At 39.0% G+C, this 26,268-nt stretch overlaps 2 protein-coding genes across 3 annotated transcripts in view; one reads left to right on the top strand and one right to left on the bottom strand.

Annotated features, from left to right (window-relative positions):
* Nucleotides 1-597: 597 nt before the first annotated feature.
* ANKMY2 (ankyrin repeat and MYND domain containing 2) lies at nt 598-26,058 on the bottom strand. 2 transcript variants are annotated; one of them, XM_069774004.1, is made up of 10 exons: nt 25,839-26,058; nt 22,496-22,560; nt 13,767-13,905; nt 11,800-11,898; nt 9,481-9,641; nt 8,155-8,369; nt 6,911-7,046; nt 4,947-5,075; nt 4,379-4,520; nt 598-2,165 (listed from the first exon to the last, which is right to left on the bottom strand). In XM_069774004.1, exons 1-10 carry the CDS (start codon nt 25,903-25,905, stop codon nt 1,942-1,944), a joined length of 1,377 nt encoding a protein of 458 aa, XP_069630105.1. In that variant the 5' UTR covers nt 25,906-26,058; the 3' UTR covers nt 598-1,941. The 2 variants fall into 2 exon arrangements, with proteins under 2 accessions (XP_069630105.1, XP_069630115.1); XM_069774014.1 differs by lacking the exon at nt 22,496-22,560 and having other exon boundaries at nt 25,839-26,055.
* BZW2 (basic leucine zipper and W2 domains 2) overlaps nt 25,911-26,268 on the top strand; it is a 59,100-nt gene continuing 58,742 nt past the window's right edge. Inside the window, exon 1 of the mRNA XM_069774046.1 lies at nt 25,911-25,931. The gene's annotated coding sequence lies outside the window, so the exon portion shown is untranslated. The remainder of the gene's footprint in view (nt 25,932-26,268) is intronic.

The following is a 26,268-nucleotide window of genomic DNA, read 5'->3' as shown; positions in this document are numbered from 1 at the left end:
GCACTGGGACCCTAACTCGGATTGCGGTTGCTCTCCTCTGAGACTTGCTGCAAGAGAGGGACATGTGGCAGCCTCTGCTCATAATGACTTTGAAGCCTTTTCAAGTTAGAATGAGAACAACTGCAACTCTATAATCTGCATCAACAATCCCACACTTCACAAGTATTTCCAATGTTCACACCTTCTCCTATTGCTTGGGCTTTTCTTCTTTATTGAGAAAAAACATTGGCTGGCAGAATGAAAGCAGGATTTGTGCTGTGGATTTTACCATACTTCTGAAATCCTGAATCGTTTGTCCTAAATGGTTTGCATTTTCAGAGAAACCTTAAAGAGCAATATGTCCCTGTGAGTCCCAAATGCTACGTGTAGAATAGGGAACCAGCAGCACTTCTGCATTCCCAGATCCATGAGAGGATGGTGACTACATTGTGACTCAGCATATCTAAGTTCCAGGCATATGTCTCTTGCCTGGCAACTGTCATGAAATTAAACTCGTACCCCCGAGCTACAGGGGGCACATGCATGTCCAATGAGAATGTCACCCTATGTCCCAACAGGCGTTACAGATGCAGTAAAGAGAATTGCCACACAGCTCCCTTCTTTTAAAAAACTTCCCTTTATTCTTCGCCATTTACTAATCCTTGAAATTAAAACACAGGTACATTCCCCGCACAGGTGCATTTATGTATCCTCACTCTTACAGTTTTCAGAATATTAAACAAAAACTGTCAATATATTAAATAGTAAAAAATTAATAGCATTTTTCCTCTGTTTTGAGGATGGTCCTTATTCCTCTAAATTGAAGGATATTGCCATGTTCAAAACACCAGTAATTCATCCAACAATTACAGAATCTCAACTTTTGCCATCCTTATGCAGCAAGCGGTATTTTCGGTTGTCACATTCCCATTGATTTCATGAGACACAGTACTAAATCTGAGTGAAACCAGCATAGTTAAGGGAAGCTATTTTCTAGATACAGTATTTAGTTGAAAGCCTAAGTGAAATCCCAGTTGTATCAATGCACACATGAATTTTCCCATCTAATTCACTGTGACCAAGTTCAGCATGAACAATATTAAGCACCTTTTATGTTTATGAAATAATTCATAAGCAACATCCCATTGTGCTCTAAGGCATCTTTACCTGAAAGCTGAGATTTAGAAACCATTATTCTTGTCAGTCAAATTATTTTAAGTCATTCTGGTCTTCCCTTCATTAGACTTCGATAAACTTAGAATATTTTTGACCAAACCAATAGTGAAATAACTCTGTTGAAACACACATTTCACAGTCAGCTTGAGACATCTGAAACAGCAGTATCATTTAATAAAATTGCCACAAAATAGACACTATTGTTGTGCACTCACTAGTCAAAAATATTTACAGTAATGTCATGAAAAGTTGAGAACTCAGATGAATATCTTCAGAAACTTAACTGCTATTGAATTCCTTCAGATAAAGCTTCATAAAGTGGTATAAAAAAGCAATTTAGCAGCTGGCTTCCCAGTGCTTCTAACTACAGTTCTGCGTACTTGCAGAAAAAAATATTTAAATTACAATTAAAATAAATTTTAGGTTCTGAAAACATGAATAATCCAAATAAAATGCTTTTTATTTTTCACTAAGTGGCTGATTAACCACAGATACTCATAGATTTTTACTATACTTACTGTTGGTATACATACAGATGGATCTATGCCACTCTAGTTTTTATCAGATAGTAAATACCTATTTTGACAATCTACAACAGAACCTGAAGTACTTATAAGACAAATTAGACAGTATTTCATCTCATGATGAAGAGACATGCTGTCTTTCGAAGGGAGTCTTGCATAAGCCATGCTATAAGAACTTGGACATGGTCAGCCTAAAAAATTCTTTAGGACCCTTGAGGTACAGGGACATAGCCAGAACTCTTAGTCCCCTCCTACCCTCTTCTTACTCCTCAGAATCTTGAATTTTTTGAAGAGCAATGTCGGCTAAGCCAGTCTCACTTTCCAGTGGACTTTCAGGGTGCAGGGCTAGTGCCTCCATCTCTTTGGTAAATTCAGGTTCTTCCGTTTGGTCAGTAGCATGATTTAGATCCATATCTTTGGTAGCATCTGGACGAGGATCTGACTGTTCTTCACTTGTAGAACTACCCTCTACTAGTTGCACTTCATCTGAACAAAAGAGAAATCGCATAATCAGTAAACACTGAACTCATCTGCAAGCAAACATTTTTATTATTGAATAAACGCTAGGAAACTTTGCATCAATTACAAATGATTAATTTAACCAAGTTATGTCAAAAAAGACCTAAGACACTAGAGTTCTGCTTAAATTGGTGTAAGATTACTCTGAACTAACCATACACAAAGCTCTCATTAATTTATCTTCAATTTTGCCATACTTCTTTTTAATATGTAGAGGAGCAGAGTAGGACACTACAGTTATTTTAACTTCCAATTCAAGCTTGTTTTATTGACAATATTCTTACAGTTAGCTTTTCAAAGAATGGCTGCAGGCCAGTTAAACATAGAGTACAGTTGGGTTTCTGTTTTTCTTAGAGGCATGTATGTGATTACGTAGGAAGCTTTTTTGCATATAACAGACTGAAGAAATTATTTGCTAATGAGCAGTTGACCACAGTGAACTTTGGTTGAAGTGAATCATCTTAAAATTTATAACCTGACTGCATGGAATGGAATTAGCTATTGCACCTTTACTTTTCAAGCAATGTTTTCAGAGAAAAAAAATGGTTAAATAACTTTTTGCCCTGATTCTGCTAAGTAGGGGTTGTGTACTAGCAATTCTGAAAAGAAAGAGGAGAAAGCCTAATTGGGGGCCCAGGCACCTTCAGAAGTAGTTAATCTTGGTTTCTTATGCTCTGTTATGATTGATAGCCAGCTAAAAACACAGTCACAGCTAGCCACAACACTGCCAAAGACCTGCCAAAGGCCTCATTTGGCTATGGAGCTAACTGCCTTAAGCACAGGCTGAAGCACAGACTTCCTTAACACTCACCCTTGTACAGTGGAAACTCTTAAACTCTTGGTTTTGCTTGTAGTTGCAGCGGTGGGATTTTTTTTTCCCTTTTTTTTGGTAGCGGGTATTACTAGCTTTTTAAAATAAAACTGCTGTTCATATGAAAAGCTTTGATACCCCACTATTCACAAGGTGACTTGAAGCTACGACAAATTCACTGTCTTGCTAACAATGCATAATCTGATAAGGTCTATAGCATGTTGGCCATCTATCTGAAGAATTTAATGAAGATTAACATGTAGATAGTGCAGTAGTAACATGTCAAAAGATGTTAGCTTCCCTTTTTAGGGAGGGAGGGAGAAGAGCCATCCACCAAGATCCTGTCTCTCCCTCTGAAGAGGACAGCACCCGGTCACTGACTTGTTCAGTTAATATGAACCTGCAAGTGTGTGTATTTGCCACCATTGTGAGGCATCACACTGCTCACAGCTCATTATGTTTTGCTGTATTGGTATGCAATATATTCAGGGATTTCTAGTATCCTTGCCTCCAATTTCCACAGTCATTTTGATCCCACGCAACAGCAGCTCTTGTTGTAACAAGATCATCACAGGAAGCTGTTGAAAACTTCAATAAATACTAATTTATATCCAGCTATAGTTTCTAGAGTCCAGCTGAAGTAAAGAATACTACCATTGTTAAGACAAACGTGATTTGTCCAGTGCACTTCTACAATCCTTAAAACAAGGGAGGGGGAATCTACTAAGTTGTAAAAGAGAAAAAGTGATTTCATCCCCAATTTTCCTATTATTTCACTTACAGAAACATTGTAGCAGAGTAAGTTAAAGGGGGGTGATACGGTGTTTTTTCTGTTATTATGCATTAATTATTTGCTTATTGAAGGGAGAAAAACACCGTTAACAGTTTAAAGACTAATGTTTTCTTTCTTCACATTCAAAGTACACAACACAATTAACTTAATATTGTGATTATGAAGAAGACAGTATCACAGGAGAGTTATCATCTACATTAACCTTTGCAGCTGGAAGGAGTGGACTGCTTGCTTATTATCCAACTTGTCCTAACACCTCCAATGAAAGGTAGAGTAACATGAAACTTCTGCATGATTTTGATTAAAGATTTGGATTTTGAAACAGTGCAGTGCAATTCAGAATGCTTTAGTTGTAGAAACCTGTGTAACTCTAGCATTAAAAACCAGATTTTAGAAAGTACACAGTATTTGTAAATTGAAAGACTAGAATTCCAACAAATGCAGGTATGCTTTTATGTTACAACAAAGATTCTTCTTTCAACCTCAGCTGTTCCAGATTTTAAGACCTGTTACTGTTGTTCCTTGTGGTGCGGTTAATGCAGCATTCGCTTCAGTAAGCAAACTATAGATCCTAACCTTTCTTTTGCTTTTTTTCTTGTTTCCTTTTTTCTTTGGCAGCTTCTAGTTCTTGTTTCTCATGAATTTCCTTCAGGGTCTTGCAGACTTTTTTGTGGGTAAACCAGTGTATTTTCTGGCAGTTCTGGTCGCAGTACATCACCTGAAAGTTACCAGAGCTATCAATTCATCTTCATGTACTAAAAAAATATACAATATTCTTGCATTTCTTAGTGTACCAAGTTAAATCTCTCTATGTATAGTACTTAATGGTATTTTTAAGCAATTTGTAAGGTCACATGGAGTGATTCTAACCTATATAAAAATCCATAAAGAATAGTTTGTTTTGTTAACGCTGAACATACAGAAATTTTACTCTTTCTTCACTCTTAAACATACACAGTTGGAAATCCAAGTACTCGTGAATTTCAGGCATCTCTCCCAGAAGTAGATGGCTTGCACATTTTCAGTGTAGGCATACATGCCATTCCTCCTAAGTCTACACAGTAAATAGTGAAGCATTCAAAATCCTCAGCACCTCAGTGGCACTACTTCTTGTGATTCATTATAACTATTTATGGTTTCTTACCATTTTACATACTGAACATCTTTTGTCCGCTCCCTTTCCCCCACAAGTTGTACAGAATTCAGCATCCACAAAACCCACTTGGCCAGTAATAGCTTGTGTAAGTACAGAAAAAGCTGTAGGATCAGAACCCTGAAAGGTAAGACAAACAGCGGGAATGGGATTAAAAACCAACACTATCATGAAGAGGGACATGCAAGAGAATAACAAAACAAGCAATGCAAGCTTCCAGCTGGCCAGCTGCAGTCTCACTGAAGATGCTATAGCAGCAAGAACATAAACTAAATCATAGAACTTCAACTAACATGCAAAATTTAACATGTATATGGTTAGATAAATTTTTGTATATAAAGTTAACTTAGTCCTTAAGTTCTGTAGAAGGGAGGATAAAAATTATCATTTTTTTACTCTGTAAATTATTAATACTACTATTAATGAACTCAGTGTTCTTTACACACAGTCACCCAGTTGTAGGTCATATGCAGCAGGTTTTTGCAGATTAGTCTGTGCTGGCACACAGAAAGATATTTTACTTGTCACTGATATACTACTGTGCTCAGTGTACTCAGATGCTACAGACCAAATGGTCAGAACTTGAAATCTTCAAAACAACTATTTGCATATTATTATTTAGATATTGTTTGCAGTATCTTTCCCATGCAATACAAGCAGTAAGATTTAGTATATTTTACTGGTAACCATAAATTAAGACTATTCTTTTGGGCAATGATGTAAACATTAGAGGAAAAAAATGCCAAGTTGCTCCAGCTCTAAGTAAATCCTTAAACTGTTGGAGTACCATGGAATATGCACGATCGTAACTACTACAACAATGCTGAGGTGCCGAGACTGAAGCCAAGTAATTGTATATGCCAAAGGTCAAAGGCTTCCAGACAAATAAAAATTTATAGCATCTCCTCCTTTCCAGTTCTGCATAATGGACAGAAATCCAATGTAACAAACCATATTTCTTTAAAGGCAGAAAAGACTGCAAGCTCTTCTAAGAAAAAAGGGACAGGAAGGAAAATGTTTACTCTAAAGCAAGTCTTAATGCATCATGATGGCTTATGTTTTCACACTGTATTTATTTTTCTGGCTTAGACAAACAGTAGGGATTGCACTAAGCCTCAGGACATTTTAGTAGACTTGGAGCCACTTAAGATGGAGGCTATTTTTAATTCACTCAGCATAATCCAAACACGTCACAAAATTGTTCCACTTCCCCAGTGTTAGTGCATGTAACATCTAGCTCTCAGAGACTAGAAAGAACATTCTTAAAAAAGAATAGTAACTCTTGTGTAAGATTTATTATGAAGTAATTAATACTGTTATAATAAGAGTGTGTTAGCAAAGGCATGTGAGGAAAACTGAAGTTAGATCTTTTACTTGTAATTTTGATTTCCTAATTTAGATACACATTTTGCTCTACATTGCATCATCTTGCCTCTCTCTGTGATAAAAGGAGCGTCACAGAATATTTTTTCTTTTTCTACCATCATATTACCAACTTTTCATGTACACTAGAAATAATGAATGCATTAAATCTAGGAAAGGATCTGATCTTAAATTGAATTTAGACTGTGAAAAAAGAGCACAAAATGAGTTTCACCTATGTCTGAATCTATAATTTGTAAAAGTGAATTGGCAAAGAAAAACTGACTAGACATCCCAGAGAAGGAAAAGAAAGCTCTGAGACAAAAAAACCAAATTATTTCAGTTTTCTTTAAAAGCTGAGGTATTTAAGCACTCATCATGGGCACAGGAAAAAACTACTAATTGAAGTATTTAGAGCATTTTCCTGCAATACGCAAAATAAAATTCCAGTTTGCCAGAGGGTTCAGGGACATCAAAAACCTTTGCTTAATGTAACACATGGCAGAAGCTGAGAAACAGAAAGATGGCTTAGTTTAAACTGAATTTACTATGCAAGTTGCTTAGGAAGTATTTTCTTGATAGGAAAAACTTACTATTTCAACAGGAGCAATGCTTCGCACAAGCTGCTGGAGCAACGTAGCTTCACAGTAAGGAAACTTTCGGATACTTTCTCGAATTAGCTTCTCTTGATATACAGGGAAACCATCTTTATCTCTCCCTTTCAAGAGACTAAATTTTTAAAAACCAACGTCAAATAAGAAATCACATAGTACATGATCAAGAACAAATACACAGCATGCTGTACTCTGTCCTCTTTCAAATTATAGAGAATTATAAATTAAAATAATTTGGCAACTTCATATATAAACGTGTTTAAATGCAAATGAAATTATTTTTATTCTAATGCACAATCATTATGAAATATAAAATAACTAAATGTACACTCTGAAACCACTACTTACTATTTCAACCACACAGAGAAAAATAATCATCTACAGGTAGACTAGTATCTACATCTGACTAAAGTAGTGAAATGCTTTGTTGTGTTTAAAAATGAGCATTGTAAAAATAAATACTGAAGAATGCATAATACTTTACATACAAATTCTGCTTTACTTACTTTAATAACTTGTTATAATCCTGTCCTGATGCCTCTATATCTATCTGGTTGGCTCCTACTTTTTTATATGGATCACTGATGAACTATTTGATGTCAGTATGTGAAAGCTGACTTCATTTATTTTCAGTGTCATGTAGAAATCCATGGAGGTCTATGGGGAATGCGATCCTTCTAAAAGCCACGCCACTTACTTTGATACTTAAGATCAGGCAGCTGGTTTTGTAACTCTGAGTGGGTTCTGAAGATCTAAGTGATTTAAGAGTCCCAGTCTCATCCAAAGCCAGCGGGATCTGCAGTTGTCAGTTGCTTTAAGTGTTTTTGGAAAAAAAAATCTCACCCTGTATGACTGCTGGAGAGCAAAATGGCAAGAGAAGCGTTCCCAGATGATCCATATCGGACATTGAGAAATTCTTTTTTCAAGCCTATCATTCCCCCTTTTCTCCACCACATGTTGCTCTCTGCTGCTTCATAGTGTACGTGTGATTGCCAAGCTCTAACCAGTTCCAGCAGGGAGCTGAAACTCTAGGAATGCTTCCTTTGTACCCCCGGAAAGGACAATGCCACTTCAGACAGAGAAAAGGGAGTCAATGCCACCCTGAAGTGACTGCAGCTGGGACTGTTTTGAAATTTACTTGGCATAGGCTTTATCCAAGACAATCTAATCTATTATTACAGTTGTCTTTTTCTGGTATCTGTAAAGCTGGTTCATACACATACCTTTTGATAAATCCATCTAGTTTATCCTCTCGCTCTTTTAAAAATGTAATACATTTCTGGAAGATGCAACTGATGTAGTGCATTTTCATAGCAAGTACTTCATTCATATCTTTCTGCTTCATACATTTCTCACAAATTAGATCCAGAACCCTGTAACATTTCTGCAGTGCTTCTACTTCAGCCAATAGAGGGTTCTCTTTTACCAGCAACACAATCTATGAGAAAGATTGAAGAAAATGTAATCCAATTAGGAACTAGTATTTTTAAACTTGTGCATTGGCATTAAAAGTTATATAGCTCATTGTAACTAAATTTCAGTGGAGTTTCTAATATTCTTTTACTTCCACCTTATGCAGTCTTCCCCTTCTTTTTTCCGTTGTAATTCACAGTTCCCATACAAGAAACATTTAAATTAAGACTGGTATTAAAAATAATAAGGATTTTTTTCAGAATAAGAACCTGAAGAATCAAAACCATTTCAAAAGAAACAGTTACAGAAACTACCATACACTGTCCTAGAATCTCTTTGCTTTTGAACACCTAAAATAAAGTGGACTTGTATGATTTAAGCAATTTCACAGAACACATCAACCTCACATAATCTTGGAGTACTTCAGGTGGACTAGTAAAGCACTGAACTAGCCATTTTAAGAGGAAACTGTATACTCTACTCACTGAATTAGCTGCCACTGGTGCATTACTCTTTGTATGTACTGCAGATACCTGGTTGGCAACTGCTGACAGATTCCTGACTTTGGATGGCAAGCCCAAGGAACTTGACTTTGAATTTAAGTGTATTAATTTCTCTGAACTACACTGGAGGATCAAACCATAGAAGACATTATTTTCAGCAAATATACTGGGAAGTAAAAATAAATCTCTCCTGCACATACTTTCAGAAACAGCAGCAGCAGCAGTTACTATGGTGAACCAGTGATGAAGGTAGGAAGATACATGCCGAGACAAGCATTGAGAGAACAATGAGATTTTGTTAAGGTAGGAAATTGTTTTATGCTTCCACTTCAAGTGGGGCTAGGAAAAAAAGAAAGCCAAAAAAGAAAGCTATTTATGGTTACTGATGTAAAAAATAAGAATCTCTCCACTTAGGGGTGTTAGTTCAAGATTCTGGTGTATATAGACACTGGAATAGCTTCATTTTTTAATCACATCTAAATGTTGAGCCTGATTCCTTCTCATTTTCAAAAACATCTGAATTAGTGGATAATGCTTTTGATCTCAGTTGGACTCTCAGAAGAGCTGAATGCTTTCTGACATAAAGAAACAGTTCCCATGCCACAAACACATAAAATTTTCATATTACTCCACCTTAACAGGATGCATGTTAGTAGTAGTAATAATTTTATGCAGAGGCCCCGCTAATTTTATTGGCAGTTTTGGTTCTTTATCTAAGCCTTGTGGTTTAGTATAGTAGTCCAGCCTTTCACGTGGAAAGAAGTTGTTGATGACGGTCACACAGTCATGTTGACCTAAAGGCACACAAGAAAAAAAATCACCAATGAAATAATAATAATAATAATAATAATAATAATAATAATAATAATACCTAAACCCAAATCTAATCTAAGCAATACAGATGAGAATTACCCACAAAGGAGCTTAGCATGATACGCTTTGCACTGGTAACAGGCAACTCTTGCTGTTCTTTTGTGTGTAACTTTTATGTTCAGTAAGTGTAACTTACTGACTCCCAGCAGGGAATGACTTAATGAAATCTCATTTTGAGAACTCTGTCCCCTTCCTGCATGCTCTTTCCCTGGTAAGCCAAAACTAAGAGAATAGGTATTTCTCCCCAAAGTTATACTACACTAGTAGTCTCATACTAGTGTTAAAATTTTTCAAGGTAAGTTCTCTCCACTTTGTACTTTCAAAAATTAATGCCATTTGCATTGAGACTTGTAAAATTTCAGACCTGAAACAGATAGTAGCGTATTAACCTAAAGTGGGAGAAATTATAAGAACAGAACATGATTAAAATTTACCAAAAAAAAAAAGGGACTGTGATTAAAGTAACAAGATGAGAGAAGTTACACCCCCTTCTTGTTTTCTACATCTGACAATATGATGGATTACTTGGCTAAAGGGAAAGTAAAATTTAGCTTCTCTAGTTCAGGACCACATTCTTTAAATTGATTGATTTATCTTGGCACTAATCCTATTAATCAGTAGAAGATGACACAGCCAACCAAATTCCAGCATTTAAAACCCTCCACTGTTTTAGAAGAGACTGTTCTAAGCTAATAGACCACAGTTTAAGACAAATGGCAGGGGAAGAAGTATCCTCACTTCCCACACACAGACAGATGAATTAATGTTGATTGGACAGAGAATAAAAAAGAAAACAGGAATGGATTCCAATGTTCAGACTTTTACAGAGTAGCATATCTCAGTATGCCTGAAAATATTTATTCTATCTTGGTGACGTGATGAGATTTTAAACAAGAATTCTCCAAAATTACATTGGAGATAATATTCCCCATTCACTAATAATTCAATTCAGCATCACATTGGAAAAGACTCTCCAAATCCAAAGTATAATTAATAGGAGTGGACTTCTCTGACATATTAAGTGAATAGTTAAGGTTTTACTGCTTGAACCTGAAGTCAGCTATGTCAATCTTTTCCTCTTTAAAAGACCAGAATGAGATATGATTGAAATTGAGACTGCACTAACTCACTATTCAAGGAAGTAAATCTAAATGGCAAGGTAGGCTCTTGAATCTGGAACACCTAATGGACTTGTAAGGGAGTTCTCAGACATTTAAACAATATGAGAAGGTTGTGTTGAAGTGAAAATAATACAGGTCCTCATTTTTGGTTGTTGGGAAAGTCATCTGGACAGCAATAGCTGAGTCATTAAAATGACTCTACTTTTTCTGGTAATATTTTATCACACATTCTTGCTAGAAATAGGGAAAAAGTGGTATATTTGGGAATGTTAATCCAGGAATCTCCCAGCACTGTCAAGATGGGTAAAGAAGTAAAAAGGGTTTATAAAATAAAGACAAGAAACATAACAACAGAAAAAAACCCGGTTTCATGTTTTGCCCAGGATCACACAGCATACTGGAATGACAAATCTTTTCTCTTTTTCTAGTCGAGTTCAGGTCAGTAAGTACTGACTACCTCAGAACAGGTGCCGAGACTTCTCCCCCTCCCAAATGCGGAGGGAGAAGGGCAGGAGGTGACTCACCACTAGCACACAGCATGCTCACGGCAAAGCTCAGATGAGAGTTCCTGACTCCTAGTGCTACGTTTGTTCCTTCCCACAAAGGAAGCTCCAGTTATGCACTTTGTACTGCAGAAGCACTTACCTGCACTTCAGACACCTCAGATGTTACCAGCTTCCTCTCACAATTTGAAAAGGGATGACATTGCAAAAACTTGCACACTTAGAGAACAGCAGCATCTGTTCTTACAGATAAGATCATTTGTGCTTTTATGAAACAAAGCATGGGAATAGAACACAAATTGACTCTGTTACAGGATGAGATGTGGAAAAAAAAGCTGAACAACTGTGTCAGTTCAGAACAGGTCATTAAATAACGTTTCTCCAATAAAAAGCATCAGAATCTAACTTTTTACTTCTTTAGGCATTTAGGAAATGATAATAGACTTTCACTTTACCCACAAAAGCAGCCATCTGAGCTGCTGTCCTTCCCACAGAGTTGACAACGTCAGTCTCTGCTCCAGCCTCTAACATCATCCAGGTGATTTCTTTGTTTCCTGAATTTGGGGAGAAGATATGGGGAATGAGAGAGAACAAACCAGAACTTGTAATTCTTTATGCTGTAGAAAAACAAGGAGTGAATTTCTTAAAGACTAGGAATAATACTGAGGGAAATGAATGTTCTTAATGTTATTGAGAATGGATTAAGAGAAAGGCATGGTGCTGCCTCCTTATTTATGGTTCCAGAGGGTCAAATCAAAATAAAAACTAAATTCAGGCAGGGTATAACTCTGCTCTCTGTAATGCACATTCAGCTCCCCGTGGAGCTTATGGGAGTCATATGCATGTAACTACACTAGAGCTTGGTCCCTGTGGATAGCAGTATCGAAGGAAATTCTACTAATCTAGTTTGACAGCTCAACTATAACATTTGCTATTCTAAGAAGAAAAACAAATCCAGTACTATTATGTAGCAGGAGCATAAAGAAGAGAACAGATTGTTCCTTTCTCCACAGCAGGAACTGGGTGTTCAGACTGGGCTAAATACCAAGTAAAATGAAGCTAAAATTTGATGGGAAGATTAGATGACTTAATTGGTCCCCTTCAGAGACTAATAAGGGCACTTGCCACCACTCGTGCTGGTTCTGCTTTCAAAGGTATTCTTACTTTATCAGGTTTTGTGCATATGCTAAATACAGAAAAGTGAATATAAAAAAAGGAGATAGTGTATGGAAATGAATGTTTCTGATTTAAAACAAAGGCATTGCATCGGTAGTGCTCATGTACCTTTTGCACTCACAGATAACAGACCTTGAAGTCAACATTCAGAAGCATTCAAACCCAGGATGTTAAAAGCTCAGCTGTGAGAAAATGGTAAAAATTCAGCATACTCCATAAAGCTGCAGTCATTTAACAACCTCTAAGAGTTCGTTCCCACCTATCTGCTGCAGCTCTGATATTGCTCAATGCCACAGAATGCTGAAGTTTCCCAAATCTTTTTACCAAAGTTTTAGCTGAAAAGCGATCTGATCCAGTTAAAGTTCATATACACGCACATGCCTTTCTTTTCTTATGATGAAAGAAGGCAGAGTTTAAACTCTACCTGCCAAGAAATCTTACTTCCCTAGAATCTACTTTTTGGGAAGATATAAGTGGCCTAGTAAAGAAGATACTTAAAATAACCTAATATTCCCAAATGTAATCTTTTCCCCAGAAGAAACAATGTTTTTAAAGTAGTGTCTCTTTCTCACTCAAGGACATAATTGTTCCTTTCATCAGGGAAAAAGAATAGCAAGAGGAAAGCTGCAAACTACTACTTGAGACAGGAGAAGATATATACAGCTATAAGCACTCTCATGAAAAAAAAATAGCGTAAGAGAGGAGGGAAAATTAAGCTGAGAAAACATGTTTTTAAAACTTATTAGATATATTTTTAAAAGCCCACAACATAACTGCAAAAATAATGTAGAAGAAAGGCAAAATTTCAAAAGTACTGGATTGATTTGCCTCAAATACTACTAAAAGCGACTGATTTGTAGTCCTAAAAGAAGCAATTTGGTGCAGCGTCTTTTTCAGTATAACACAGTATAGTTAAACAGAATGTATCCCACTGCACAAGAAAACTGTCACAGGAGGCTGCATTTTGAGATCTGTAACAAACAGGACAAAGTACAGATAGACTCTATGCCTCCAAACGCTGAACAAAATCAATTTTTATATGAAAAAAGTTCCCAAGCCTAAACAGTAGCTCTCCTGTTCCAATGTCCTGATGATTCTACTGTCTTGACATATTTGCATGGTTCACGTAAGTAGCAGTAAACCTGAATAATAAAAACATGTCATCATTTTCCTTTAAATTATTAATTTATGGCAAATTGTACCCATCAATGTCATAAAAATCAGTGATCTAAGTTTAGTAAGTTACCTGAAAGTCCAGCAAACATCAAGGCAGTATATCCATGCTCATGTTCATTGCAGTTAACATCAGCTCCGTGTCGCAAGAGCAACCTGCACATGTCTACTTTCCCTTTGTACGCTGCATGCATTAGAGGGGTCATGCCATGCTAACAAAAGAAAGAGGAAGGAAGTGGCATACAAAAAAGAATTAGTTACATCTCTTGATCTTCATACCATTGATAATTTTTACTTGTACATACATATTCAGTATAACTACCAAAGCCTCACGTAATATTTAAGTTAGCAACAACAAAAAAGCTCACAAAATCTTCATGAAAAAATATGGTTACTAACATGCAGTAGATTTTCCAATTCCATGTCACTTTTCCAATTATGCTGTGCTATATATTTGAAAACAGACCAGTGCTGAATAAATGAAAGCCATTTACCACTGATTTGTCATTGGCCTTTTGTATAAGACATTAGCGTTAAACTAATGCTTCTGCTAGCGGGAAAAGCTTGTTTTAGAAAATTTGTTAGGTTCCTAAGTTACCTCTTTTCTCCCCAGCATTATATGATAAGCAACAAGAAAATCAGGAATAGCGTCTTGTTGGTTTTGCCATTACAAAGATTTGCAGTTTCTGAAACCCATCTTGCTCGTTTTTAGTCATGATTACCGGTAATTGTGCTACCCTCCTCTCTCCCATTTATCCATCCTTTTGGTATTATGTCTGTGATCTTACATCAGCCAGAGCTCTGAAAGTCCTTGTAAAGATACACAGCTCTAACTAGACTTTAACAACCACACAGTCTCAAACCTTGCCTTCTGATAAACTGCACCAGTACAAAAAGGATTAGCTTCAGCAAGGAAGGCATTGAGTTTTTATTAGAGTTGCACTGATGTAATTATAAATGCAAACCTGGGCAAAGCCTAGGGGAAATTTTCAGAACTAGGGTAAATTGTTAGTGCAGGTTCCCTCCCTCTCAAAGGGCAGGGAGAAGCACATTTCTGTTTGAGAAAATTGCATGACATTCCGTTTTTAGAATTTGATATGCTTTTTCCAATATGCCGTTTATTTTCACTTAACTTAAAGTCAGGATTCATGTTATCAGCCAAGACATAGTAATTGCCCAGGAACATTCTCCAACAGCTAATACAAGGGGGTGAGCTTTAGTTTGTACCTGAAGGAAATCAAAATGGCATTTTCTTCTCTTTTTTTTTTTTTTTTTTTGCAGGTTAAGGCTGTGTGCACAAATACGCTCATGTACACCATTACTGCAGCTCTGTAAACATATGGCAATGTGATAGTCTGAAATAATGTAACTGTCAGTTTGAGCCTCGATATATTTCTTGTTTCAATTTATGATAGAATAAAACCCAACTGAGTTAAATTTATCAGTTTCATTTTCAAAAAATTCCTAAAGGTGAGGGAAATTGGGAAAGTCAAAATTATAATAACAATTTTAAAGTATTATATTTTCATTATTTCCCATACTAACTGAAAACAATAAAAAACTATTACTTCATGCGTTATATTTTAGTAACCTGAAATATTTTGGTAAACTGCAATATGAACTGCCATTAAAGAAACAAAAGACCTGAAGAGATCCCTTCACAGACATGAAACAAATTTGTGATTGTTTTTGTTAGGTTTCATTTGTGGTCCTATAAAGGTTAAGTAAAGGCTTTCCATCCTAATATATAAAATATGTTACATTACGTTACATTACATTACATTGACAGCAATTTTTATGGGCCAATCCCAGTCTGGAGTCATAGTATAGATTTGCCTCCTTCAGCAGCGCAGAAGAGTACTGCTGTAGGGGATAAGAACACAGTAAGGTTTTTGACTGGAGAAGGAAGTTTAAGAAAACAATGACTTTAAGTTTGGTTACATCTTGAATGCCAGCTGTTTCAATTACAAAATCTGTCTGAAGATTATAGGACAAAGGAATGGATTGGGGTTTTGGGGGTTTTTTTTTTGATTTTTTTTTTTTTTTTGTCATCCCCTCCTCCTGGGAAGCTTTTTTTAAAAGCCTTTGATTAAATTTTGAAAGTGTCAGGCTGTGGTGTGGATCAAAAAAACGTATCAGGCAGAAAACATGTGGACAGTTGTTAGAAAATTGGATTTAAAGTCACACTGATATCAGCCTTTCACATTCACAGCAAACAAAAAATGGACAGGCTAGACACAAGCTTATCTGGAAAAGCTTGGTATCCTGTATTATGTCCCTATGCAGAAACTGAAATGACTGCAAATACTCTTCTCAGCCTGAATATCAAAGACAGGTCCAGCAACAGTCTGTTTTCTGACAGATGACATTTGGATTGTCAATACAACATACTTAAAAGACTAAACTAGCAGTCAGTTTATTAAACATACAGATGAAACAAAGTATGGAACATAGGATGAAGAATCCATATCCTAGCAGCTACTGTGTAACATTGTTCTGATCAAAAATCCAGTCTTTTAACCTCATTTCCTAGGACAAAAATGAATCATTCCCAGTTTCTTGTTTACTTTGCAGGATTGTTACATGGTTTACAGGGAGCAAAATTAACATCTCCTGTCTTCTGCAGGGCTAAAAGTACTCCCCGTATGTCTGACTGTACCAGGGGAATAGAGTTTGCAGTGCCTCTAGAAATAGCGTGGCACCTCCCTTGACCAGGTTCTTCAGCTCATCAACCAACAAGGACCCCTGGCACAACGGGGCTATGCCTCATGGCACAGTCAGCCCAGCCATTACACACCACCCTTCCCAGTTCCTGATGTTGAAAATATACTAGAAGTGGACTGAAGGATGGGATTCCAAGAGCTAAGGTGACTTAATACTGCCATGGTGGGGGAGCTAACTGAAGAAAAAAAAAAATACTACAGGGTCAGTGGGCTGAATCAGCTAACAAGGGAAGAAAAGGACACATGGGGAGGCAGGAGGAGCAGATGACTACCAGATCCAGGAAGGGGTTGGACTCCATCGCCAGAAGCAGGGGAAGAAGCAAGCAGGTCAGTCTATCTCTTTTCAGCACCTGGGAGAGGTGTACGTCCACAGGATGAATAAAAACAAATTTATAAAGATAATAAACTCAAAAAGCAACCTTCTGCCTACTAGGAACTAAGGAGGAAGTTTTCAACAACACTGTTTCTCAACCTTTGTTGACCACAGGAATTGGGGAGTGTGGGGTGGCCAGGGAACAAGAGTCGGGACAAACAACAACAAAAAAAATCACACACCATCTCACATGCCGGTGACCTGCGCATATTTAGCAGAAAAACTGACTATGTTGTGAGCATTTAAACACTCATGCTGACTGTGTAAGAAAACAAACATGATACCTGTATATTTTTAAAAGCCATTGTTTTGTGGATAACATGCTGACGATTTGCTACTAAGTAGCCACATAGACTTGTGTTACTATGAGAAAAGAGGAATCCAAGTGGTCCCAACATTCCCAGTGTTTTACACTTCTCATGCTCACTTCACCCTTCTTCTCAATCATGGAAACTTGGCCAAGATTGGCACACATAGGCTGGATCACACTGGAGCAGCTCCCTCAGCAGGCATTGGGCCACACCGCGACATTGCCTGCGTGAATACTGTGCCATTGTGAATACTAGCTACCTAGAGAGGGAGAGGGCTGTAAAAACCCCAGCTGAAAAACTGCTGTAGACACTTGTATGCTGACAATGTTAAAGCACCCACGTCTCCTTTGCCCAGCTCATTTTGCAATGAGGAACCCAGCCCCACGTACACATGGAAAGAGTACCTTATTTTATTCTTTAGATTCAGGCAACTATACCAGTTCTATTAATTCAGAAAATTACAAACTAAACGCATAGACTGTAGGTTTGGCTTTTATTTGAGACAATATTTGGGAAGTTACTAAAAAAGAAACAAATGATGCAAAAAGAGCAGGTGCCACAGGGAATACAGAAATACTAGTTGATGTATGTCTTCAAAATCAACTCTCCTAAATAAAAAAGACCACCACCACTGAAATTAGACCAACTCATTAAGACTGGTTCAGGTAGGTATTTGGAATTGGATTGTAAAAATGTCTCCGACTTTTAACAGAAATGGTACTGAATGCTGCTAGTCTAGAAATACATGACTTGAATTTTCATCAGACAAAAGCCTTTAGAAATTTCACCCTTAAAGCTTTTGAATAAGATTGCCTTTACATATCTTAAACTTACTGCAAGCAGGACAGGATTTGGAAGGTAGTCAACAGATACATGCACAAATAATTCTAGCTATAGCTAAGTATGAACTAACTAGAATATGAAATACTGTTCAGCGAGTGTTGATCATAGCTACAGTCCTCCTTTATAGTCATCTTGCTGAGCTGTTGGTTTCACATATGTAACACATTAGATTCCTCTGAAGATCTTTCTGTTCATCTGCAGTGGTGAAAAGTTAAAGTCTACATCAGTCAGCAACCTGAACTGAAACCAGATAATTCTTAATAGCTGTTGAATTTTATTTGGTTTGTGTATTTTGAAATACTATGTAAAAAGACAAAACTCTTTCTCCTCAATAAAGGCCAAGGATCTGGGCATTTTCTGCTACCATAGGAAGTTCACACTAGAATAGCGTAGATAACTATCCAAATAGCTTAACTGAAGAACCCTCTGCTGAACACAATCAGTATGAGTAAAGCTACACATACCTCATACACTAATAAGCAGGCTGCTGCTGTAATTCCTAGAAAGTATTCAGTGCTGTAATTAGCATATAGAAGTGGACTGTTTCTAAAAGATGTATTTTATTACAGAAGTGAACAGCTGAATTATGAAACCAGAGGAAAAAAGTAATGCTGCTAATGCCAAATGATAGTTCTGTACATAAGAAGATTATGAATGACCTTAATATTATTTTAAATACAGAAAAACTGTGAAGCCTTTTCAGGGCAAGTCTCTCTGTTTAATCTGCAGAAAATATGGGATTGTAGTACTACAGTGCTCCTTTGCAACCTTAACTACCAACATGACTGGAAGAAACTTCCACAGCTAGAACATCCATATGCTTCCTCTAAACCTCCTTGCCGTAACAATCTGAAAGATGTTAGCCACACCCTGCAAATGGATGGAGTTAAAGTCAGCAAACTGCCAACATGAAGTCACAACACTATTTACAAGCTCTGTACTCCCAGGGGAAAGAAAATTCCTGAACATTTTCTTCCATACTACATTTCCAAATTAGCAACGACTCCATCTAAAATAGGACAAAACCTGACTAAGCAGCATGCATTTAAAAGAAATATATTTGTGTTTATTTTGCATCCCTTTCCATAGCCCACCTATTTGTCCTAATATTTTGGGACACCTGAGCTTAAAGGTTCCTGAGGAAAACCTGAAGTTTTGAAGTTGCCAGAGTCAAACTGTTAAAGACAAGTTTTGTGGAAAAGCTATGTATTTCTTTGTTTTCATAAAGACAGTGATTAAGCCTAAACACTTTTCCTTTCTTTGACTACCTAAATCCACAAAGAACAACAAAAAAACTGATCTGGTCAGAAATGATGCTGGGAAGAAAACAGGACTGTATCTGCTGGATACCTACAACCTTCTGGAAGATGGGCATCTGTGAAACTGATTTGAATAAAGGGGTCTTACTCTGCTTTCATGTGACCTACTGCTCCCGGTAGAGCACTGCAGATAGGAGGTGGTGAAGGGTGAGCAAGTCTTGGCACGTGGGCAGGAAAAGCAAATAGACTTAGAGGAGCAATTTTTTATTTTTTTAAATACATGTAACAACAGCAGAAGCAATGCTGAAATACTGTGTCCAGCTCAGGCCCACATTTTTGGAGGAAGAAGCTGAAACAACTGGAAAGGATTCAGAAGAGAGCCATAATTATAGGTCAATTGCTGAAGAAACATAACTTTAGGCAAGATACTTAAAAAGTCAATGCATTTGGAAGATGTTAAAATGTGACTTGGTCCTTGTCTAAAGGTACGTAGAGAAAAGATTGCTAACTGTCAGTAGTTTTTAACCTAGAAGAAAGCAGATCTAAGCAGTTAGAATACATGGTCAAACCAAAAATCAAAGGGACATCTTATATGTTTATTTTTTTTTAAATCAGCAAGTGCAATATATAACAGCCTGCTTCTGGATGCTGCGGATTCTCCAGCCTGTGGAAATTATTAAATTGTGACTGCATGTTTGCTGTACAACAACTAGAAGAGAGAATTACATAAAACCTGTGCTCATTCTGTGGATTCTCTCATGTAAAAAGGACTTTAAGGAAGGAAATGAGTGCTTGGTTCCCAACTGAATTGTGCTGCCATTTCAATATCTAAGCATTCAATTTTCAGGGCTGTTTCCTCATTTCTTAACATCAATAAAATAAGTAACAGTTGTAATATAAATAATAATGTGAATTTCAGGATAAACAGCTAAGGCAGCAGGGGAAGAAAGTAAGACCCGATGCATTCAAATCAGTCTCCAGTTGTGGTGACGCTGAAAAACAGATGAAGCTAATGTTTAACCGGGTTTTCACATACTCTATTTATGTATAGATATTAGAATAATACATTAGAGGGAAAAAGGTTTATAATAGAAAAGTTCTAAAAGTTGAGATGACTGATGGATTAAGAATCCTAAACAAATCTGAACCCTCTTCTGTTCAATATGCATCATTACACACCACTCTTGGGGATAAAAAGGAGACTGCAAGTAGTCCATTCCATGAACTTGTCTTATGTGCCTTGGCTGTATTTAGTCAGATATGAGCATTAGGCAAGTATTGCTAATACTATTTCTTCTTTAACAATAGGCTGAGGCATAACTCAGTTATGGTTGCTATTAATAAACCATATCCTTTCAACAGTAGTCCTGCATGTTGCACTAATACTGCATCAAGGGTGCAGTCGTTCAGCACTAATTCAGCAATTACACTAAAAGAAAAGCTTTTAAAGCCCATACAATAAAGCACACTTGCAAACATACTCACCTTGCATCTTGGGTTCCCAAAGATTCCTGTAAAGCTTAGTTTGACTAGTTTGTCAGAAGCTTGTTGAAATTCATACATTAGAAATTAAGGTTTAAATCATAGAATCATTTGGGTTGGAAGGGACCTTAGAGATCACCTAGTTCCAACCTCCATGCCATGGGCAGGGAGAACTTCCACTAGACCAGGTTGCTCAAAGCCCCATCCAACCTGGCCTTGAACACTTACAGGGATGGGGCATCCACAGTCTCTCTGGGCAACCTGTTCCAGTGTCTCACCACCCTCATAGTAAAGAACTTCATCCTTACATCTAATCTAAATCTACCCTCTTTCAGTTTAAAGCCATCACCCCTTGTCCTATCACTACCTCCCCTTGTAAAAAGTCCCTAGAAGTCCCTAAATATTTAACTGTATTTAAGAACAATCAGAAAATGGATCTGTTGGCAGCACAAAAAAGGCTAACAATATTCCATGAAGATAACCAGTAGATGAAGTGATAATTTTCCTCCATTCAGCATTCACAAGACCACATCTGCAATACCCTGTCCAATTTTAGGCCTTCCAGTACAACAAAGACATGGATAAACTGCAGCAAGTTCAGCAGAGTACCACCAAGACACAGTGGGAACTTGAGCACTTGTGCAGTAAAGAGAGGCTGCAGGAAATGGGCTTGTTCAGCCTGTAGAAGAGATGGTTTTGATGGGACCCAACAGCAGCCTGCCAGTGCCTACAGGAAGATCATTGAGAAGATAGAGCCAAACTCTTCGGTTATGGTGGCAGGAGGGCAAGAGACAATGAGAGTTGAAACAGAGGTTCAGACATAAGGGAAAAATATTTTCACCATAAGCATATTAAGGCAGTGGAGCAAGCTGCCCAGAAACATTGTGCAGTCTCCATCCTTGGAGGTTTACAAGGCCAGACAGTATAAAGCTCAGAGCAACCTCATCTGACCTCGAAGCTGAAGCTGCTTTGAGTAAGAGGCTGAACCTTCTGAGGTCCCTTCTAGCCTGAATTTCCCAGTGATCCTATGAAATGATAAAGTTGAGAAAAACCACAAACTGACATTTAAAGTGATAAATTACACAAGGTTCCTTTAACCTTGTGTGATGTTCGTATCTGTTTCCTCTTCTTTTTCCTTTTACAATGTTTTTCTAAAGTGTGCAACATTAATACGAAGTGTAATGTGGAAGCAAAACTGTAATTGCCCACCATGCATGTTAGATCAATGTGTAATTTGTCAATTTAAATGTCCACAAACTTCCTCCCATCTTCAGGTACCACTTACGGATTTTATCTTCTACATGTCTGTCACATCTGCCTCTGCAAGACAGTGTGTTTTCCACTTCTAACTGCTCACTCTCCAAGCCTGTTTACTGTTCTGTAAAGATAAGGCTTTGGGTGATGAGATGCAAGCATGAGATGGGGACAGGTATTCTTTATCCCCACTGTCTGCTGCTATCTAAGTGGAGGCACTACAGTTTGGTGGAGGTGACAAGAAGTCAGGGAGCACCCCCCATGTGTGTTGCTGCAGTGTTCATCTTACCTTACAGACACCAAAGTTCATGCTGGAACTTGAGAGAAAATATAAACAGTGTAGTACTTTAAGTAACATTAATCTTTAAACTTTCTTCAAAAAAATTAGGAGTTCTTCACTTCAAAGGTTCATTATTCAGCTGCAGGCTGGAAATATGTTCAGAATAACTCCGATTTCCAGGAGTCTGTGTAGCAATGTTAATTAACAACAAGAAGGCCTTCAAACCTAGTATTTTCCTTGCTAAACCAAGCATAATGCTTGCACAGTTTCACTGTACCTCATCCAAGCAATTGACACGGACATTCTTGCTGCCCAGTAGCCTTCCAGCCTCCTCGGTGTTTCCTTTAATTAAAGAGAAAAAAAAAAGAAAAAAAAAGACACAAAGAGAAAGAAAAGAGGGTGAGAAAGGGAATAAATTGAGAATCAAGAAGAGGAAAAAGATCAGTTCCATTCCTGATTGCAATCAACACCTTTGTAGATTAACCACTTGGGATGGTAGATTAACCACCAATAAATCCATCACACTTAGTAAAACAAGGCTTAGGAACAGTGTTCTGCTCTAGAAGCTAAAAGCCAAGAAGTCACAACATCAAAGAGTAGTCTGAGAGCATGCACTAGAAGTAAACTTCCATCTTTTTTTAAGTAACTGATCTACACACACACAAGGACAGAACACTAATACATCTCTTCATAAACAGCACCAGTACAATTCTGAATGAGTATAACAATACTGAGCATTTTAACACATTCCGTACTTTGACCTCTTTTGGAGCATCTTATGTCTAAAGGAGCTGTCTAAATTATCACAAAAGGAAATTATGCCATTTCAAAGACTTTTCTAGTCCGAATTAAACATGCTTTATCATTTACTCCCATCTCCTTTCCTGTTTAAATTTGAAATTTGTAACATTCCACTTCCCACATCCACAAAAGTAAAAGGAATTTGCTTTTGGTAATAGAGAATAGAGGTGGAAAGGACAAGGACCAAGGTAGCTTGATCACTGACATTTCTAAAAATTGCCAAATGCATAAGGAGACTGAAGTCTGAAAGAAATCTGTGCAAGGAAAATTGGGCCATAACTTTGTATTTTTCAATTTGCTAAAGGAAACCTTTCAGTTAAGCCACAGATCTAAGAACCTGATTTAAAGCCCATTGAAGGACTATTCACTACTGTCAATACAGCTTCAACAGGCATGCAAACAAATAGAAATAAAACAACATTCAAAGAGTCTAAGTTTGGGGAATTAAATTTTTTGCAAATTAACAGAAACTTCTGATCATGGATTCAATCATAAGCAAAGCTCTTTCAGCAATGATATGCTTAATAAAAATAAGCATTACATGCTCATTTTAATCACAGGCTTCATGTTTATATTCACTATATCACAAGGAGGTGCTCATCCAGCAAATTCTCAGCAAAGCAGCACTTGAAACTTCAGTTCTGGCTCACTTTCTTTAAAAAAACAAAACAAAACAAAACATTGCAAATACTGGAAATAATTTCTTTTCATAAGCTTTTGGTGTGGTTTAACTATACTAAACAGGTTTCTTTTCTTTTTTTTTTTAATTAATTACTTTATGGGAAAAAAGCCAGACACCCGAGTCATCTCACACACTTGATAAAGACTCAGTAAAATACACCAACTGACAGTCAGGGCACTGTCAACTAGCCTACTCCCCCAAATACACATATTTTTATTGGTTTTGGTTTGTTTTTGTTTATTTGTTGGGGTTTATTTGTTTGTTTTATACATGTGAGAAGCTTCCTAGGACCTGGAGTAGTTTTCAGAAGAACATCCCAGCAAAAGAACAAACATTAGAAAGAGCAAGCCTTCGAGCGGTGATCTTCAAAGTAAATTTTAATGCAAGTAAAGCAAAGCAAAGTTGCATTTACAAGTTCAGAGTTCTGTATGACAAAACATTGAAGGATTTCCAAACAAGACACTAAACTGACTAGTCAGACTTCTAGAACAGGCTAGAGCTTAAAGCTGGAGCCAGGCTGTTCACAGTGGTGCATGGTAGGAGGCCAAGAGACAACAGGCAGAAGTTGAAAGTAAAAGAAGCTTCAGACTGGATATAAGGAAAAACTTTTTCACCACAAGCCCAGTAAGGCAGCAGAACAGGTTGCCCAGAGACACTGTGCAGTCTCCATCCTTGGAGGTTTTCAAGGCCTGATAGGATAAAGCCCTAAGCTATCTTGTTTGACCTCACAGCTGACCTGTTTTGAGCAGGGGGGTTGGCCTAGAGACCTCCTGAGGTCCCTTCCAAACTGAATTATCCCATACCCTTAATCATAAGCATCAGGTAGGTTAGACGGAAGCATCTGCAAGACGAAGGCCTGAAACTCTGATTAAAGTGAGTTAATCAAACTGATTCTGATCCACAACAAATTCATTGCTGACTGTCCTATGCTTGTGTCTGATACAGAGGAATGTTTTAATACAATTGAGAGTGAAGCCCCAAAACTATAAATAAAATTTCTTATGGGTTCAAATTGCCTCAAAACTACATAGAGAAACACATGGAGCATATCAAGTGTTTTTAGTTTACCTCCAACTAACAAACACCGCTCACAATTTTCAAAATACTGTTTGGAGTATAACTATTCAGGTAGGGCTGTGAAATTCACATTGCCAGACCATGAAACCCAACTGTTACAGCAAGCAAGACAGAAAGCCCCCCTTTAATAAGCATATGTGCCACATAACGTGGTGAAACTGCAGCACTTGGATGAAATGCAAAATAAAACAGTGTAAGGGACCAGAGGTGCACAATACCCTGGACAAGCTCAAGCTCTGTTGATTTAAGATCATCCTGTCTGCAAGGACGCGCTGGTGTGGCAACAGCACCTAGGGAAACCTGTAACAGGCTAAAGAACTGGATTATCCCCAAGAAAACATTTTTTTGCAGCGCGCGTCGATACAAGTCATTAGATAAACGTCAACGTACATTACTAATATGAACAGACCTAAGAAAGATGTAAGCTTTCCTCGGCAAGAGTTCGACCCTCACAGCTGGGCTTCCCCAGCCCGAAGGGTACAGCAACGCGCACCCCCTCCACGCCCGGCAAGCAGCCGGGCCCCTTGGCACTCCCCGGATGACCCAGGCCTGCCCCACGTAACGCCCAGTGCGAGAGAACCGCAGGGAGAAGGGGGACGGGGCCCACAGGCGGTGGCTGGAAGGCGGGCGGGCGGGCCGGCCCCTACCACGGGCCCCCGAGATCGGCGACCCCAGGAGCCCGGCCGGGCCCGTCGCCCGCGGCCCGCGCCAGCGCGGCCGGTAACGGCCGCCGAGGGCCGGCGGTCTGCCCTTCGCCCGCCGCCACTGACGCCGCCGGCGGCGGCGGATGTGAGAGCAACCCCTCCCGGCGAGCGACCGGCGGGGCCGGTGCGGCGGGGAGCCGCCCGGGCTCTACGAGGCCCGCCGGAGCCGCGACGCGGCCCGGCCCGCGGAGGCAGGGGAAGGGCAGAGCGCCGCCCAGCACTGCGCCGAGAGGGGCGGCGGCGGCAGCCCGGCCGGCCCGCGGCGAGGAGGTGGAGAGGCCGGGAGCGGGGCCGGGCACGCCGGGGCGGCGCTACCGCCCACCGCCGCGGAGGGGCGAGGGCCGGGCCGGGCTCACCTGCGGCGATCACTCCCAGCAGGTCCTTCTCCTCCGGGCTCAGGTCGCCTCTCCTGGGGGGAGCCATCGCGGCCGCCCTGCCTCCCGCAGACGGTAAGGCGGACTCGGGACGGTGCCGCCCGGCGAGGCGAGGCGAGCTCAGCCCGGCCGCGGCGACAGCCCAGGCCCGGCAGGTCCCCCCGAACACCCCCGCCCCGCGGCCGGCCCGGCGGCGCCCCCGCCCCGCTCCTCATGGCGACTTCCTCCCACAGCTCCGCCCTGCCAGGGGCCGGCCGCGGGACAAACCATTCCCTCCCAGGTGTGGGGGGGATTGGGTGCCGGCAGTCCCCCTCCGCCGACCTCCCAGCTCGGCGCTGCCGGGCAGGAGGGGGCTGTTCCTCTCTCGCCCCTCGCTCTGAAGCTGAGAAACGGGTCTTGCTTTTCCTTTGCC

The sequence above is a fragment of the Haliaeetus albicilla genome, chromosome 2, assembly GCF_947461875.1.
Source record: "Haliaeetus albicilla chromosome 2, bHalAlb1.1, whole genome shotgun sequence".
In the NCBI taxonomy this organism is placed as follows: Eukaryota; Metazoa; Chordata; class Aves; order Accipitriformes; family Accipitridae; genus Haliaeetus; species Haliaeetus albicilla.
Note: the sequence above shows the minus strand (reverse complement) of the source record. Positions and strands in the feature narration are given on the sequence as shown.